The sequence below is a fragment of the Littorina saxatilis genome, linkage group LG4 (assembly GCF_037325665.1).
Source record: "Littorina saxatilis isolate snail1 linkage group LG4, US_GU_Lsax_2.0, whole genome shotgun sequence".
Lineage (NCBI taxonomy): Eukaryota > Metazoa > Mollusca > Gastropoda > Littorinimorpha > Littorinidae > Littorina > Littorina saxatilis.
In genome coordinates this window covers 43,640,001-43,656,435 of record NC_090248.1, presented here as the reverse complement: position 1 = coordinate 43,656,435, position 16,435 = coordinate 43,640,001, and the positions used below count along the sequence as shown (strand labels likewise).

Sequence of the window (16,435 nt, the reverse complement as noted above, 5' to 3'; positions counted from 1 at the left end):
TAATATTTGTTGTTTTGAGCCTCCATGCTGGGTGGTGGGGTGGTGGTTTGGGGACGATAGATAAAATATTATATTACGAATTTTTGCATAACAAAGAAAACAAACCCGAATTTGCCAGCGATGGAACAATAAAGTAATGAACAAAATCGAATAGATCCCTTGACTTTGGCGTAGCGCGACTCTGTTGCTGCTAGCTTTTCACTGGGAGAAAGCGACCCGAATTTCCCAGCGATAAAGTAATGAACATTAAAAAAAAATCTAATAGATCCCTTGACTTTGGAGTAGCGCGACTCTGTTGCTGCTAGCTTTCCACTGTGAGGAAGCGACCCGATTTTCCAAGCGATGGGACAATAAAGTAATGAAAAAAATCAAAAAAAAATCTAATAGATTATTTGACTTTGGAGATGACAAGACAATATCGGGCGCATTTACGTGATTTGTAAAACATTTGACAAATCGCGGGTTAACAAGCTATCGCCTTTATTGAAAGGGGTGCATGAATCTGAATCTCTCTCTTTCTGTGTGTCTTTTCAGGCAATGATTGGCCTGCGGGACATACCCCAGCTGGCCATCTTCCCCGTCAGAATGCAACGGAACTTCGCACAGTTTGGAGAATTTCAGAGGTCAGTGACAAATTCCTTTGCTTCGTGTTACTCGCAGTGTCTTTTCGTCTTATTCAATCTGTTTTGAGCCAGACATAATCATGCATACACGCACTTTGGTTAATTTTGTGTGTGTATAGGCCTACGGACCCGTGCTTAAAACGAATGCTTATCCAGTTAAAAACAAATGCACTCAATACAGACAAAGAGACACACAGTCAGAAAGACAGACAGACAGACAGACAGACAGACAGACAGACAGACAGACAGACAGACAGACAGACAGAGGATAGGCGGACAGGCAGGCAGGCACTGGGCATGCAGACGTCAGAAACAAATATAAAACGTAAACCAGACCAAGCAAAACAAATCAATTGAAGCAACAACAAAAACCAAAACACCAAACCCACACACACACAAACGAAAAAAACCGACCCAAGAACAAAACAAAACAAACAATAATAGCGAAACAAAACGAACTGATACAAATAACCAGAGACTAGCAATGGATATCTGACCACCTGCGTTGACCATTGTGTTTCAGTTACGAAGCCAAGCGCATGATACTAAAGCAGGGTCACCATGCCGAGGGCTACTACTTTGTGCTCTACGGAAACGGTAAGTCGTTTTGTACAAGAAAACTAATTGCGGCGTTGAATAGAATATTGAGACATTTGGACAAGAAAAAACCCAAACAATATAGGAGTAATACCCTGCGTGAAATACCGAGAAAATTGGTTGGATCTCTCTTTAGGGGTCTTACAGAATTAAAAAAATTCCAAAACTCCAAAAAAATTTGGAATCAACAGAACACACCCACCCACCCCCCATTCCAAAAAAAAAAAAAATGGAATCGCTTGCTACTGTTTTTTATGTCCACTTTCTGTCTTATGCTTGTTGAGGTAGTGTGGGCTGGGGAAAGTCTTGTATTTGGTCCTTTTGGCTGGTGGAGTACCGTCGATGTCACGGTCAGACTCACGCTTGCCACGTGCGCATTTCGTTCTGTGCAGTTGTGACATCTGGAGTCAGGAGTTTTGCAGCATCAACACCGATGTCGTCCAAGAAACTGTAAAGATGGGCACATTTGGTGGCATCAATAATGGCTGGCTTCTTGCTGGGATCGCCCCGAACCTCAGTTGGCGTGGGTGTTGATGGTCTGTTGACGAGTGGGATTGGAAGAGAAAACCTACCAGCACTCGGCTGATTGGCAGTAGTCGTTGTTTTCTTTGCTGTGAAGAAATCACGGAACTTATTCCTCTGGGTGTCCGGGTCGACTGTCGTCTTGATTTCCTTTTCCATGGCGTCAAACACAGCGTCAACACAGCCAGATTTCTTTGCAGCAATCCACTCGGCCTGTGCTGCCTTGAACCGATCTTGTCTCGACGACTTTTTGTGAAGTTGGCAGTACATATTGACGAAGGATTCATACCGAGAAGATGGTGTTTGAAAGATGCACTCTAATTCTGAAGTCGACATTTTCAGTGGTTTGATATTCGTCTATGCGGGAAACGTTGTCCAAATCCACCGGCCACACATACACCATGTAGTGAACATTATTAAACTCGGGTTTATTATTTTAATAACAGAGAGCAATTGAACTGTACTCGCCACTACCGTAAATGGACGTTTAGTGGTGAGTACAGTTCAATTGCTGTCTTTTATTCTCTTCCCTCTCAACCTTCAGCCACTGCTTTATATTCACATTTCTTATTTTAGCAAGTTGACATGATACTGAACACTGTTTACCCTTTCTTTGAACGTTGTATTAATAATACCAAGGAATGTCACTCACTACAGGCGCGGGAAAGGTTGCAAAATAATATTTTGTTGAGTTTCCAAAAAAATATAAAAATTCCAAATTGATGGCTAACCCACCCACCCAATTCCATTTTTTGTGTGGAGTTTTGGATTTTTTTTAATTCTGTAAGACCCCTTAGTGGAGTCTAGCGATAGTGCTTTTGTTATCCGATGATGTATGTTAGTCAGATAATTTAGCGTTGGAACATGCCAGGAAACTGCTTTTTATATTTAGTCAAGTTTTGACTAAATATTTTAACATCGAGGGGGAATCGAAACGAGGGTCGTGGTGTATGTGCGTGTGTGCGTGCGTGTGTGTGTGTGTGTGTGTGTAGAGCGATTCAGACTAAACTACTGGACCGATCTTTATGAAATTTGACATGAGAGTTCCTGGGTATGAAATCCCCGAACGTTTTTTTCATTTTTTTGATAAATGTCTTTGATGACGTCATATCCGGCTTTTCGTGAAAGTTGAGGCGGCACTGTCACGCCCTCATTTTTCAACCAAATTGGTTGAAATTTTGGTCAAGTAATCTTCGACGAAGCCCGGACTTTGGTATTGCATTTCAGCTTGGTGGCTTAAAAATTAATTAATGACTTTGGTCATTAAAAATCTGAAAATTGTAAAAAAAAAATAAAAATTTATAAAACGATCCAAATTTACGTTTATCTTATTCTCCATCATTTGCTGATTCCAAAAACATATAAATATGTTATATTCGGATTAAAAACAAGCTCTGAAAATTAAATATATAAAAATTATTATCAAAATTTTTTTTTCTAAATCAATTTAAAAACACTTTCTCGGTTCCTGATTCCAAAAATATATAGATATGATATGTTTGGATTAAAAACACGCTCAGAAAGTTAAAACGAAGAGAGGTACAGAAAAGCGTGCTATCCTTCTCAGCGCAACGGAATACCCCGCTCTTCTTGTCAATTCCACGGGCACTGCCTTTGCCACGGGCGGTGGAGTGACGATGCTACGAGTATACGGTCTTGCTGCGTTGCGTTGCGTTCAGTTTCATTCTGTGAGTTCGACAGCTACTTGACTAAATATTGTATTTTCGCCTTACGCGACTTGTTTATATTTCAATACTGCACGAAATTGGTTTGAAATTTAGAGATAGTACTTTTGTTATCCGAGGATGCATGTTAGATGATTTAGCGCTGGAACATGCCAGAACACTGCCCTTAAAAAAAAAAATTCAATGCTGCACGAACGCACACGTACACGCGCATACACAATAAACACAAGCACAAACGCATGTTTATCACATACCATAGACTGCTGTGTAAGCTTTCTAGTGAACCTGAGCAGTATACTTTTCAAAATAACTGGGCTACTTTGCCTTAACATTGCGTATCGCTGCTGCCCATTTTGGGTTCCTAGAAAGGTTGGGTTTGAGCCAATATGCAATCTTTCGGTGCATTAAAATCGGGCCCTGTTGGCCGCTCATCTAAGATGTCCACTTTGATGAAGATAGTTGTCAGCGAGAAATAAAAAAAATCAGATGTGTCGAACTGTCTCTGTTGTCACGATTAAATGATTATTGTGTGTTGTATTTCCACAGTTGTGGTGGCAGTCAAAAGCGAAGACACTGGATTTGCCAAGATTGTTGTCGAGCTGGGCAGAGGGGAAGCGTTTGGGGTAAGATACATAGAGAATACTACATGGCTTGCTGTGTTGTACCAGATTTACACGAGGTTTAAAAAAAATATATATTGAACTGCGAGCGAAAACGAGCTGTACACTATTTGAAAAAGCAACGAGTGTAAATCTGGTACGAAACAACAAGCCATGTAGTATTCTGTTTATCCTACATACTGTACTTACGTGTATTTTACTGAAAATGTCCTGCAGTCGAGGCAGCTGAATTGAAGACGCTTGTTTTGGAACCTCGATCTCTTGCCTCGTGCAATCTATTACGTCAAAGCAAAGAAACGTCACTCTGAAAGTGTGGCTTGACGTGTTAGTTCTAAAGATTCATCGAGGGTAATTAGCGAGCGCAATTTTTGTTTCTATAATGACGTTTGTCTCGGTGACTTTGGCACCATGGAAAAACAGGTCCCTGCCAGACTTGCTTGACATGACCTCATTTACATGATATACACACGTGTGATTTGAACGATTATTATCTCATGGGTGTCTCTCTCTCGTATGTAGGATAAAAGTTTGTTTCTGTTCTCCCTTTCATCCCCAACAAAACGTTCAAACATTCAGAATAAAAAAAACAAGAACGGTAGGTAATTGGAACGTTTATTATTGACCAATCAAAACGTTGCATTTACCAGTACGTCGACCCACAGGTCTTTGAAGTAGACAAACATACAAACACTTATGAAACAGATAATGAACTTGTCTCAAGATGGTGTGGCTACTCGCTTTCGAAATGATCAATGACGAAATGAATCATTTACTCGTCGGCATTTTGCGAGTTAGTAGCCACACGATCTTGAGATAAGTTCGTTATCTGTTTCATTAGTGTTTGTCTGTCTGTTTTCCCTTTAGTTTCAGAGTTGAAAAAAACGTCGATTTATATATACACACATATATATATATAAAACATCAGAAATTGTGAAAGAAACAATTGAAAGTCAGCAGAGACTTTCTTCCGAGAAATAGCCTATATATATTATAATATAACATAATATATATATGTGTGTGTGTGTGTGTGTGTGTGTGTGTGTGTGTGTGTGTGTGTGTGTGTGTGTGTGTGTGTGTGTGTTGTGTTGTGTTGTGTTGTGTTGTGTTGTGTGTGTGTGTGTGTGGTGTGTGTGTGTGTGTGTTGTGTGTGTGTGTGTGTGTGTGTGTGTGTGTGTGTGTGTAGATAATCAAATAAAATCACAAAGGAAAGAAGACTGGAACAATGTAAAGATGGAACGAAAGAACATAAAAAGGAAAAGCGATCACATGGTCAAAAATAATTGTGAATTTCAGGAGCTGGCTATCGTCAGTGGGGGGTCACGCAACTCCTCCGTCTTGACCAAGACCTTCACTGAGCTGCTCTGCATCACGAAACCGGTCAGTTATTTCTTCGTTTTTGTTGTTGTCCAAAACATTCTTATATGTACGTGAGGGATCATTTCCACATCTGGGCAGATGCGTAACTTGAAATATTGGAACATAATTTTACAAGAAAACAGCAGTTTAGCCTATAACTTGTGTATTGGTTTAGAAGGAAAAAATAAAACGCTTCAGAATCAAGCGCTGTTGTAAACGAAAAAAACCCAGATGTTGAAAGCATTTTAAAGAGTTCGAGTGATTTGTATGGTAAGAAAATGTGATTTCTTTGCAGGTGTACGAAACCATCTTCATGACAGGAGGCCAGAAAACCATCAATGACCGCGACCAAGAAAATTTCCTTAGGTAATTCATCTTTTATATTTTCCAGAGAAATGTGAACATGATTTTATATCCTATGCTTTGCAATTTTTTTTGTCTTTAAGAAAAACGTGTTTTAGTTATGTGCGATATTAATGGATCAATATGTGCACGGTCTGAATTAAAATAGTCTGAAATAACTCTTAGAACTCACTGATCCTTTCATTTAAGAAATAATCACACTTACACGGGTAAAGGAAAACCGACAGATAGTGTGTAATGTGACGAATAAGCACGGTAGTAGTACACTCTTCATAAAAAGTTAAGGATCGGTTCAAAAAACGGATCTGATTATAAAAAATTGCCAAAAAATTAAACATCGACATAATAATTAAAAGCATAATGTGTTTGAATTAACAAATAAACAATGAGTCTTGACCTAGAATTTTGTTTGGTAGGCAGAATTATTTCCCTTTGTGGGACTTCTCAAAAGCTTCTGCATTTTGGAAGAAAAAGGGTGTTTTTTTATAGCCCCATGAAATTTGCGGAACGCATGCCAGGGCAAAATGTTGTGATGCACGTGCTACAACAGGGTCCTGGCTATGAACATCGCTCACCAGCTTGTGTTTAAAGTTTGACACGCTGACACAATTATGCACAGTAGCAACATGCCCCCACGAAGAAAACTGAGCGATTTGGATAGAGGAAGGGCAATAGGATGGCTACAAGACGGTGTTGCTGCCAGGCAAGTGGCCCAGAGGCTTGCAGTGGCTCCCTCTGTCATCATCAGACTAAAACAGAGATTCCACGCAACTGGAAGAGTGCAGGAGCGACAACGTTCTGGTCGGCCCAGTGTCACCACACAAAGAGAGGATCGCTTCATTCAGAGGCAGGCCATGCAACAAAGATTGGCTACGGCAAACAACATTAGGCAACGCCTACAAGCTACCACCAACACTGTTGTTAGTGGTCAGACGATCCGAAACCGCTTACAGTTACACAACTTTGGCTTGCGTGCAAGGCGTCCAGTCCGAGGAACAACCCTGGCTGCTAATCACCGAGCAGCTCGCCGAGCCTGGTGCACTCAACATGTGAGGTGGCAACGTCAGCAGTGGGCTCAGGTGTTGTTTACAGATGAGTCCTGCTTTTGCTTGGAACCTGCTGATGGTCGCATTCGAGTGTGGAGGCGTCGCGGAGAGCGCTTCGCAGAAGGCGCTCTTCTGGAACGACAGCGTTTTGGCGGAGGCTCTGTGATGGTCTGGGGAGGGATCAGCACACGTCTAAGGACACCTCTGTACCATGTAGTGGGCAACTTGACCGGTGTCCGCTACCAGAATGAGATCCTGCAACCCCTGGTCGTTCCAGCCCTCCAAGCGATCGGCCCTCGTGCGATTCTTCAGGATGACAACGCACCTCCCCATCGCTCTGCAGCTGTAGACACCTTCATCCAGCAGGCCAGGGTCAACAGGATGCTGTGGCCAGCCAACAGCCCGGACCTGAACCCCATAGAGCACTTGTGGGACGAGCTTTGTCGTCGGGTACAGCAACATCACCCTCCTCCTGCCAATCTGGGTCAACTGCTGCAATGGCTCCAGCAGGAGTGGAATGGAGTTCCCAGAGCATTCAAATGCAACCTGATCCACTCCATGCGCCAACGATGTGTTGAATGCCTGGCACACACGTTATTGACACTGATTCACATTGTTGTGAATTACATTTTCGAGGGTTGTCACGTTTGACACACTCTAGCTAAATTGTCGCTGCCGCGTTCGATCTTTGCTTTGTTTGTCATTACTCCTTGGTCGTTCAATTATATAATTTTAAAAAAATGAAAGAATTCGGTCTTGTCTGTTTTGTTCCTCCGAAAGCGGCGTATGGCTGCCTAAATGGCGTGGTAAAAACGGTCATACACGTAAAATTCCACTCGTGCAAAAACACGAGTGTACGTGGGAGTTTCAGCCCACGAACGCAGAAGAAGAAGTCTGTTTTGTGTGACGTGCTTGTAAAAGAGTGATCCTTAACTTTTTTTGAAGAGTGTATATTGATTTTTGATCACATGACTTCATATAATTAGCCTGTATCACAAATGTGCAGTATCACCAGCACCTGAGGCAAATTTGGAGACAGAATGAAAGAAGTCATGAATATCAACCAGATCATTTTGAAGGAAATAGTGCTTGTTTGAGATGCTGAGCACTACAAGAATGTGCGTTTGTGTGTGTGTGTGTGTTTGTGTGTGTGTGTGTGTGTGTGTGTGTGTGTGTGTGTGTATGTGAATATGTGTGTGTATGTGTGTGTGTGTGTGTGTTTGCGTCCGTGTGTGTGTATGTGTGTGTGTTTAATCCACAGCTCTTTACCATTCCTCCGTGGCTGGCCTGTGCAGATGCTGTCCAGCAAATCTTCCGAAAAACACGTTCGCTTTATGTACATTCAGTGAGTATCAAGCCGTCGTAGTGCTAACAGTACATTTTGTTGAGTGTTAAATGCTTAAATGTTGCACCCATTAGCCCCTTTTACCACGACAAACACGTTTGCGAACAGTCGAGACAAAACCAGGCAACGCTAAAGTAGTTTTTTGAAGCTAGGTCAAGGTTTTGATTGCGACAACGCTCTTTATTTACAGTAGTGAAACCTCTCCAACCGTACCCCCTCCCCCCAACTCTCTGCGCCTTCATAAACGTACATGTTCATGCAAATGCTTTTGAGAGACGGAAACTTAAAACAAGTCGCGTAAGGCGAAATTACTACATTTAGTCAAGCTGTGGAACTCACAGAATGCAAAAGGCAGTGAAAGTGACGAGCCTGTTTGGCGCGGTAGCGATTGCGCTGTGCTGCTTTACTGTACCTCTCTTCGTTTTAACTTTATGAGCGTGTTTTTAATCCAAACATATCATATCTATATGTTTTTGGAATCAGGAACCGGCAAGGAATAAGATGAAATAGTTTTTAAAACGATTTCGGAAATTTAATTTTGATCATAATTTTTATATTTTTAATTTTCAGAGCTTGTTTTTAATCCAAATATAACATATGTATATGTTTTTGGAATCAGAAAATGACGCAGAATAAGATGAAATTGTTTTTGGATCGTTTAATAAAAAATAATTTTAATTTAATAGAAAAATGAGGGTGTGACAGTGCCGCCTCAACTTTTACAAAAAGCCGGATATGACGTCATCAAAGGTATTTATCGAAAAAAGGAAAAAAACGTCTGGGGATATCATACCCAGGAACTCTCATGTCAAATTTCATAAAGATCGGCCCAGTAGTTTAGTCTGAATCGCTCTACACACACACACACACACACACAGACAGACAGACAGACACACACACACACACATACACCACGACCCTTGTCTCGATTCCCCCCTCTACGTTAAAACATTTAGTCAAAACTTGACTAAATGTAAAAAAGATGATGAAAAAAATAATGGGGAAGACAAGCATGGTGTACTTTCTTCATATTGCACGTAACTTAAACAAATAAGCACGCTCAAATTAATTGTGTTGTCTTTAAATTATTATTCAAATCTCCTCACTAGCGGTGGCTTCCTGGTGCGATTTTAGTGAGAATGTCTGATCTACCCCTTATTTTGATAATGCAGACAATGTGATCAGCGGTTCTTCATTTCATTCAACGTTCGGTAAATGTGGTTGACCCCAAACGAGATCCTTTTTGTCTAACAGACGAAATGGCGTCATCATGAGAGACAGTAACTGCAATAACTGGCTGATCGTCGTCAAATCGGTAAGAAACAGTTTATTGATGTACAGTGGAACCCCCTTTTTAAGACCCTCTAAGTTTAAGACTTCCTCCCATTTAAGACCTTGTCATTTCACATTTTCTGTTCATAACCCCTGTTAATTTACTTCCTTTTTACATTTAGTCAAGTTTTGACTAAATGTTTTAACATAGAGGGGGAATCGAGACGAGGGTCGTGGTGTATGTGTGTGTGTGTGTGTGTGTGTGTGTGTGTGTGTGTGTGTGCGTGTGTGTGTATAGCGATTCAGACTAAACTACTGGACCGATCTTTATGAAATTTGACATGAGAGTTCCTGGGAATGATATCCCCGGACGTTTTTTTCTTTTTTTCCCATAAATGTCTTTGATGACGTCATATCCGGCTTTTTGTAAAAGTTGAGGCGGCACTGTCACACCCTCATTTTTCAATCAAATTGATTGAAATTTTGGCCAAGCAATTTCCGACGAAGGCCGGACTTCGGTATTGCATTTCAGTTTGGTGGCTTAAAAATTAATTAATGACTTTGGTCATTAAAAATCTGAAAATTGTAAAAAAAAATTTTTTTTTTATAAAACGATCCAAATTTACGTTCATCTTATTCTTCATCATTTTCTGATTCCAAAAACATATAAATATGTTATATTTGGATTAAAAACAAGCTCTGAAAATTAAAAATATACAAATTATGATCAAAATTACATTTCCGAAATTGTTTCATCTTATTCCTTGTCGGTTCCTGATTCCAAAAACATATAGATATGATATGTTTGGATTAAAAACACGCTCAGAAAGTTAAAACGAAGAGAGGTACAGTAAAGCGTGCTATGAAGCACAGCGCAACCGCTGCCGCGCCAAACAGGCTCGTCACTTTCACTGCCTTTTGCACTAGCGGCGGACTACGTTCAGTTTCATTCTGTGAGTTCCACAGCTTGACTAAATGTAGTAATTTCGCCTTACGCGACTTGTTTAAGACTCCGTCCTATTGGAGACCTAGTTTTGTAAGATTGTTGGAGGTCTCAAAAGGGGTGTTCCACTGTACTCATTATTTAAATGGATAAAAACGGTTTTGTTATTTTTAAGTTGTTCTTGAAAAGGGACGTCAAGGTACATTCTCCTGCTCGTCATTGTTGTTAGGGTTGATCGTAATCTGACAGCTTATGATTGAAGAGGTTTGGAAAGAGGTAGACAAGTGCTTAGCATTTACACATTTTTAATTTGTATGAATCTGCTGTCGATGGTAATGCTGGCAATCAAAGCAATGCTTTAGGAAACAGAGTTGTTTGTTGCTGGGCACATAGGGCCTAGTCCCTACATTAATCCTTTTCTGTAGCTTATATGTACACGGATACAACGTATCGAAACAGACATTTCGTCTCCATGTACATCACTGCACTTTACTCCTGTCCTCACACAGGTTCTGCAACGTCGCTTTAAAAGCAAATAATTTCCAGTGTTGAAGAATTTTCACCTTTTCATAACTGACGTTCTATCTTTCCCATCACTCATAAAGAAGCAAAGTCTTTGCAGTTCAGTCGGTGGCTATAACCTCTCCTTTTTCTCATGCATGTTTGTGCATGTGTGCTTGTTGTGAGCATTTGTCTGTTGTATGTGTTGCGTGTTTTGTTTTTGACGTGCACTGTGCTGCGCTGCGAAAAAATGTGATTCTTTGTATTTTATGCAAGCATGTAGGCCCCTATATGTGCTCTTTGATGAGTATTTTCCTTTTCATCTGAGACAAATTATATTAGTTGTATATATCGTGTTGTGTTTTTGATTGAACTTATAAATTGAACTTGTAAAGCGCTTCGAGCTGTGGAGAAGCGCTATATAGATGTCCATTATTATCATTATTTATTATTATTTCTTGTTCTTTCCACAGGGCTCAGTAACGGTGCTGAAGAAGCTGGTTCGCTCCAAGCCAACCGTGTCGAGCCGCAGTGGGATGTTTAGAGACACGTCATGCGCCACTGCCTTCCAGACCTTCATCAATGACCGCAGGGAATACTCCCGCTGGATGGACACTCGGTCCCTCTCACTGCCCCCACCCTTGGGACTGGAGGAGGAGGAGGGGGATGAGGAGGAGGATGTGGATGAGCATGTGGAGGACGAAGAAGAGGATGATGGGGAATATGAGGAAGATGACTTTGATGGCAAGTTTGACAATTGTTTTTGATTAAAACAAATTTAAGTCAGGAAATGTGATTTTAAGAATAAGAATAAGAATAAGAATACTTTATTATCTCATAAAGAAATTCAGGCATGGTACATAACAATAATACAAACAAGACATTGATTTTACATAAAACATATAGCACTATATAACAGGGCAGGTTATAGAAACACCTCCCACATACCTCTCTGGACATTCCTTGCATTGTTCTTACGCATTCAGACATGAACACATCCATGTCTCACTTACACATCGCACACATGGACATTCGTATACGCTCAACTTACCCATTCACACATGGACATTCGACCACGCTCCACTTACACATTCTTATACGCTCCACTTACACATTCACACATGGGCATTCTTATTATGCTCCACTCCCACATGGACATTCGACTACGCCCACTTACACGTTCACACATGGACATCTTTAAAGCACTGCGCTTACATATTCTCGCACACCTACGCGTATAACGAACTATGGCTAAACATCATTGCAAAATATCACAATATATCACAGAAAATATACGGTTGTATTATCTCATTAGCTTTACTGCGGCTAGGATGTTTATCTCTCATGTTTGTCTGCAAAATGTGAAAGAAACAATCTGTTGAGCTTTATTGCAGTTTGCCATGCGTGTTTAGCTTCGTGTACCATGGTGAACCAACCAGCCAAGCAAACAACTGGCCTGATCCTTGATAGCTAACCAACATAGCTCTGAATTATTTTACTTTGCTGCAGCGATGCTAGCAGAGGGAGCAGTAGAGGAAAGCCACAGAGCCACAGCTGAGCTAACGGAGACGGAAGGAGAGGAGGAGAAGGAGGAGGCGAAGGAGAAGGAGGAGGCGAAGGAGAAAGAGGAGAGGGAACAACTGGAGACAGAAGGAGATGAAGATGTACACAGTGATGAAAATAAAGTTTACGCTCGGCGGACCGTCCGTCCTCAGACGTGTACAAGAAAAATGTTCATTCAAAATGAACAGCGTCGATGCAATGTCCACCAAAGATTTATTTTGGGAAGTGTTAAAGGTTAGGGTCAAAAGTTAATGAATTGCATGTTGTGCTGGATATATAAATTGTTTATTTCAGTCAATGCTTGATTCATAAGTACATTTTTCAGCATGGTGCATCTACAGGAGGGTGCTCCAACAATGATGCATAGTGCCAACATTTAGCGCAAACTTTTCACAACAGTGCATTATTACCACAAAGCGCATACAGCGATTATATAGTAGCAAGTTGCACTAAACATTTGAACAAAATGCATTTTGTTCAAATGTTAACAGCACAGCACCAAGTTTTGTATAAGTGCACAAGCACTGACCATTTCACAAACGTGCATTACAGCTGTGACAATTTTACAAAAGTGCATTGACCATTTCAGGCAGATGGCTAACATGCAGATTTCGCTTTTGTCTGTCTTTCTTTGAAAAGTAGGCATGTTCAAGATCGATGAAGTCATGAGCAATTGGGTTAGATGACAGAAAAGATTCAAAAACGTCAGATTCAGTTAGATGACAGAAAAGATTCAAAAACGTCAGATTCAGTGTTTTGGGCACTGTTGAACAGGAACATTCTCTCCTGTTCAACAAATGTGGGTTCAATTCAAAAGCAACATTGTCACAGATAGGCTAGTGTTACATTTCTGTAAAGTTTCAAAAACATCTTCCATGTTTTGGTTACTGTTGAACAGAGGCATATTTTCCTGTTCAAAAAAGTCTGACACAAATTGTCGTAGTTGTGGGTTAAGGTTCGATCTATACTGTCCTTCAAACGAGTCGTAGAACCGTCATTGTCACAGATAGTGTTACATTTCTGTTTTACATTCAAACGAGTCGTAGAAGTAGTAGTACATTTGCGTTTGGTTGTTTTTTCTTTTAGATTCCTGTCACTCATACTAGCAGTATTGATTGAGGTACATAAATCTGTTGATGTACAGGGATGACTTGTTTGTAATGAATCCTTGTTTCCTCCACATTGAGTTTGCATTGCAGTTGGACAGAAATGAACAGGTGTTAATTGATAAACACATTGATAATGGCTTTTGAGAAAATCAATCAATTCTGCAAAGGAATTAACTTGATGACATCAAAACTGCAGCGCCATTTGAAGAATGGTTACCATTTCTGTTTCTTTTATGGGAATCAAACACATAAAAACATTGACTATCCAAGTTACCATGAATGGCAATAGTTGACTCCTGAAAAGTAGCAAGGATATAATTTGAGACGATAAACGCCTGATGCAATCCCTTCTCAAGGTCAGTCAACTCAAAACCTTCATCATTCGCAACATCAGTAGGTAACACAGCGGGATTCGTATGTCCAGAAATCATGTCGAAAAAATATTACATTTCAAAAGCATGTCCAACCACAGTTGTTGGCAAGTGTTCGCGTCCGAAGTAGCCTTCAGTGTGTGTATATATGTATTCATGTGACAGAGAACGTGACCTCATTGTTCAATCCTCTCTCTCTCTTCTTTCTCATTCCGACATTCGAACGCACACACGCAAGAACGTAGCCTACGCACGCATGCACGCGCACGCACACACACACACACACACACACACACACCCCGCTGACGCACACGTCAAACCACGCACACACACACTGACTGTCGGCAAGCATCTCTTTTTGTTTTCTTTACCTTTGTTTATTGTGTTTTCGATATTTGTGTTTATTTTTTGCTTGACTTATCTGTTTTATTTTAATGTTTGCTATCCACATCGTGTGATAAATGTTTCTTCTCAGTCTCCGAGTCAGTTTAGTTTCTGCACGCCGCTTTGGTACTCCTTGTTTTTCTTTCTGGTGTTTTGTGCGCGACTGATTTGCGGATTTATTTTTATTCCTTTCATATGCAGTTGAAGTGTTGTGGGTGTTATTGTCTGTATATGCTATGTTGCGTCTGTGTATGCCTACAAGAATTTTGGGTGTAATGTGCCTGTGGTCTGCTCGCAGTCGAGCACAGAAAACATGGCGGCGCCCTGCAGGCAAATTCGTGGAAAGTCTTCCCGACCGCAGATACCAGCGTCGTCCGCGACGCTGGAATAAAAGGCGGCCACGGTACCTTAGCTGAGAGGAAATCCACACTGCGAAAAACCTGGTCGGCTAAAGATGTCACTGCTAAAAACAAACCTTCCATCTTGTCCAAGGTTGGTCCATTTTTTCTGTGTGTGTGCGTGTGTGTGAGTTGGGGTGGGGGGGGAGGAGATGTGTGTGTGTGTGTGTGTGTGTGTGTGTGTGTGTTTGTTTCTGTGTGTTTTTCTGTATGTGTGTGTGTGTGTGTGTGTTTGTTTCTGTGTGTTTTTCTGTGTGTGTGTGAGTGTGTGTATATACGCGCGTCTTTCTCTCTGTACATGTGTGTATGTATGTATGTATGTGTGTATGTGTGTGTGTGTGTGTGTGTGTGTGTGTGTGTGTGTGTGTGTGTGTGTGTACTGTGGGAGTGTTTGTGTGGTTGCGTGCGTGCGAGCGCGCGTACTTACATCACAATACTTTCCTTTCATAAATGGAGGCCAAGTTTACAGCGTATACAAGAATACATCTTCACACATCTCCATAAAAAAACTTGTTGGGTCTCCCGAATCGAGTGTTGTGTTTTGTGTGTGTGTGTGTGTGTGTGTGTTCCAAAATCTTCTGTTGTGTAAATATGTTGAACTCTTTTGCAGAGACCAAGGTTAAGGAGGCCAAAGATTCAATTTGATATAGAACCCAGGGTGGAGGAAATAGAACCAGGTGAGGTTGCTACTATAGTTCTACATATCTGACATCTATTTATTCCCTTTTGTAATCAATTTGCCAATAATGAGTATTCAATAACAGTTCTACCAGTTCTGACGTGTGTAACAAAACTGCAATGATGTGTGAAAAAAGAGGTATTTTGCAGGTTAGCAGGTACATTTCTTTACAGAAAAAATGCTTTTGGTCTAGGAGCGTTACACATTAAAATAAGTTGCTGAAAGCAATATCAAGGCCTTACTATCTGAAACCGAGACGGGTGGACTTGGTCTCTGCGAAGCAGGCGAACATCGAAAAGCGAACCTGTATTTGCATTAAACGAATTTTGTTTAATTTTGAGCTTATTTCAAATCAAAACACAATATATCCATGTATTTGAGAATTCTGAAAGCTATAAAGAATTCAATGAAATCAGTTTTGTCTATAATTTCCATACTAGACAAAACTTTGATTACCATACCATCAATCAATGTTTAATCTTTCAAGCTGAAATGCAATTTCCTTAGTCCGGACTGATCCTTCAACCAACATTTGAATGAATTTGACTTTCAGCCAAATCTTGACTGAATGTAAAAACTAAAAGCAATGTGTTGTTAGATACCACTTTCTTCCGACTCTTTACAACCCCTTAACACCTTGGAATAACTATGCTGTGGATAGTGATCGCAGTAGCCACGTAATCTGTTATCATCAATGGACTTTTTTCGTGTTCACAGAAATACCACCGGAAGTGAAGTTTGCAGCAGCAAAAAGGACCCTCCTGGATGACCTTGACGCTGTGTATCTTTCAAGGGTAGGCAACTCTTGTGACCGACGTAACTTCCGGTATACCTGACAGATTTCGTTGTATTGCTGGTGAAGTTTCTTTGCTGTAACTTTGTTTTTCTGAGATGTGGGCTTGTACACATGGAAACATTTATTGCCACAAAGCAGCGTTAAAGGCTGATGGCACCAGAAATACTAGCAGGTTTAGAAGCATGTCCTTGCATTTGTCCAAGGTAGTGTTGTGAGATCAGAGAGGCAAAAGTGCGAAACAGACATTTAACGTGAAACATTT

At 40.7% G+C, this 16,435-nt stretch overlaps 1 protein-coding gene across 1 annotated transcript in view; it reads left to right on the top strand.

Annotated features, from left to right (window-relative positions):
• Positions 1 to 11,667, top strand: part of LOC138963679 (uncharacterized) — an 18,910-nt gene extending 7,243 nt beyond the window's left edge. The window contains exons 6-13 of the mRNA XM_070335527.1: positions 535 to 623; positions 1,147 to 1,220; positions 3,974 to 4,050; positions 5,341 to 5,424; positions 5,699 to 5,769; positions 8,074 to 8,157; positions 9,412 to 9,472; positions 11,347 to 11,667. Of these exons, the coding sequence (XP_070191628.1) occupies positions 535 to 623; positions 1,147 to 1,220; positions 3,974 to 4,050; positions 5,341 to 5,424; positions 5,699 to 5,769; positions 8,074 to 8,157; positions 9,412 to 9,472; positions 11,347 to 11,640 (834 nt within the window). The 3' untranslated portion in view covers positions 11,641 to 11,667. The remainder of the gene's footprint in view (positions 1 to 534; positions 624 to 1,146; positions 1,221 to 3,973; positions 4,051 to 5,340; positions 5,425 to 5,698; positions 5,770 to 8,073; positions 8,158 to 9,411; positions 9,473 to 11,346) is intronic.
• Positions 11,668 to 16,435: the final 4,768 nt, after the last annotated feature.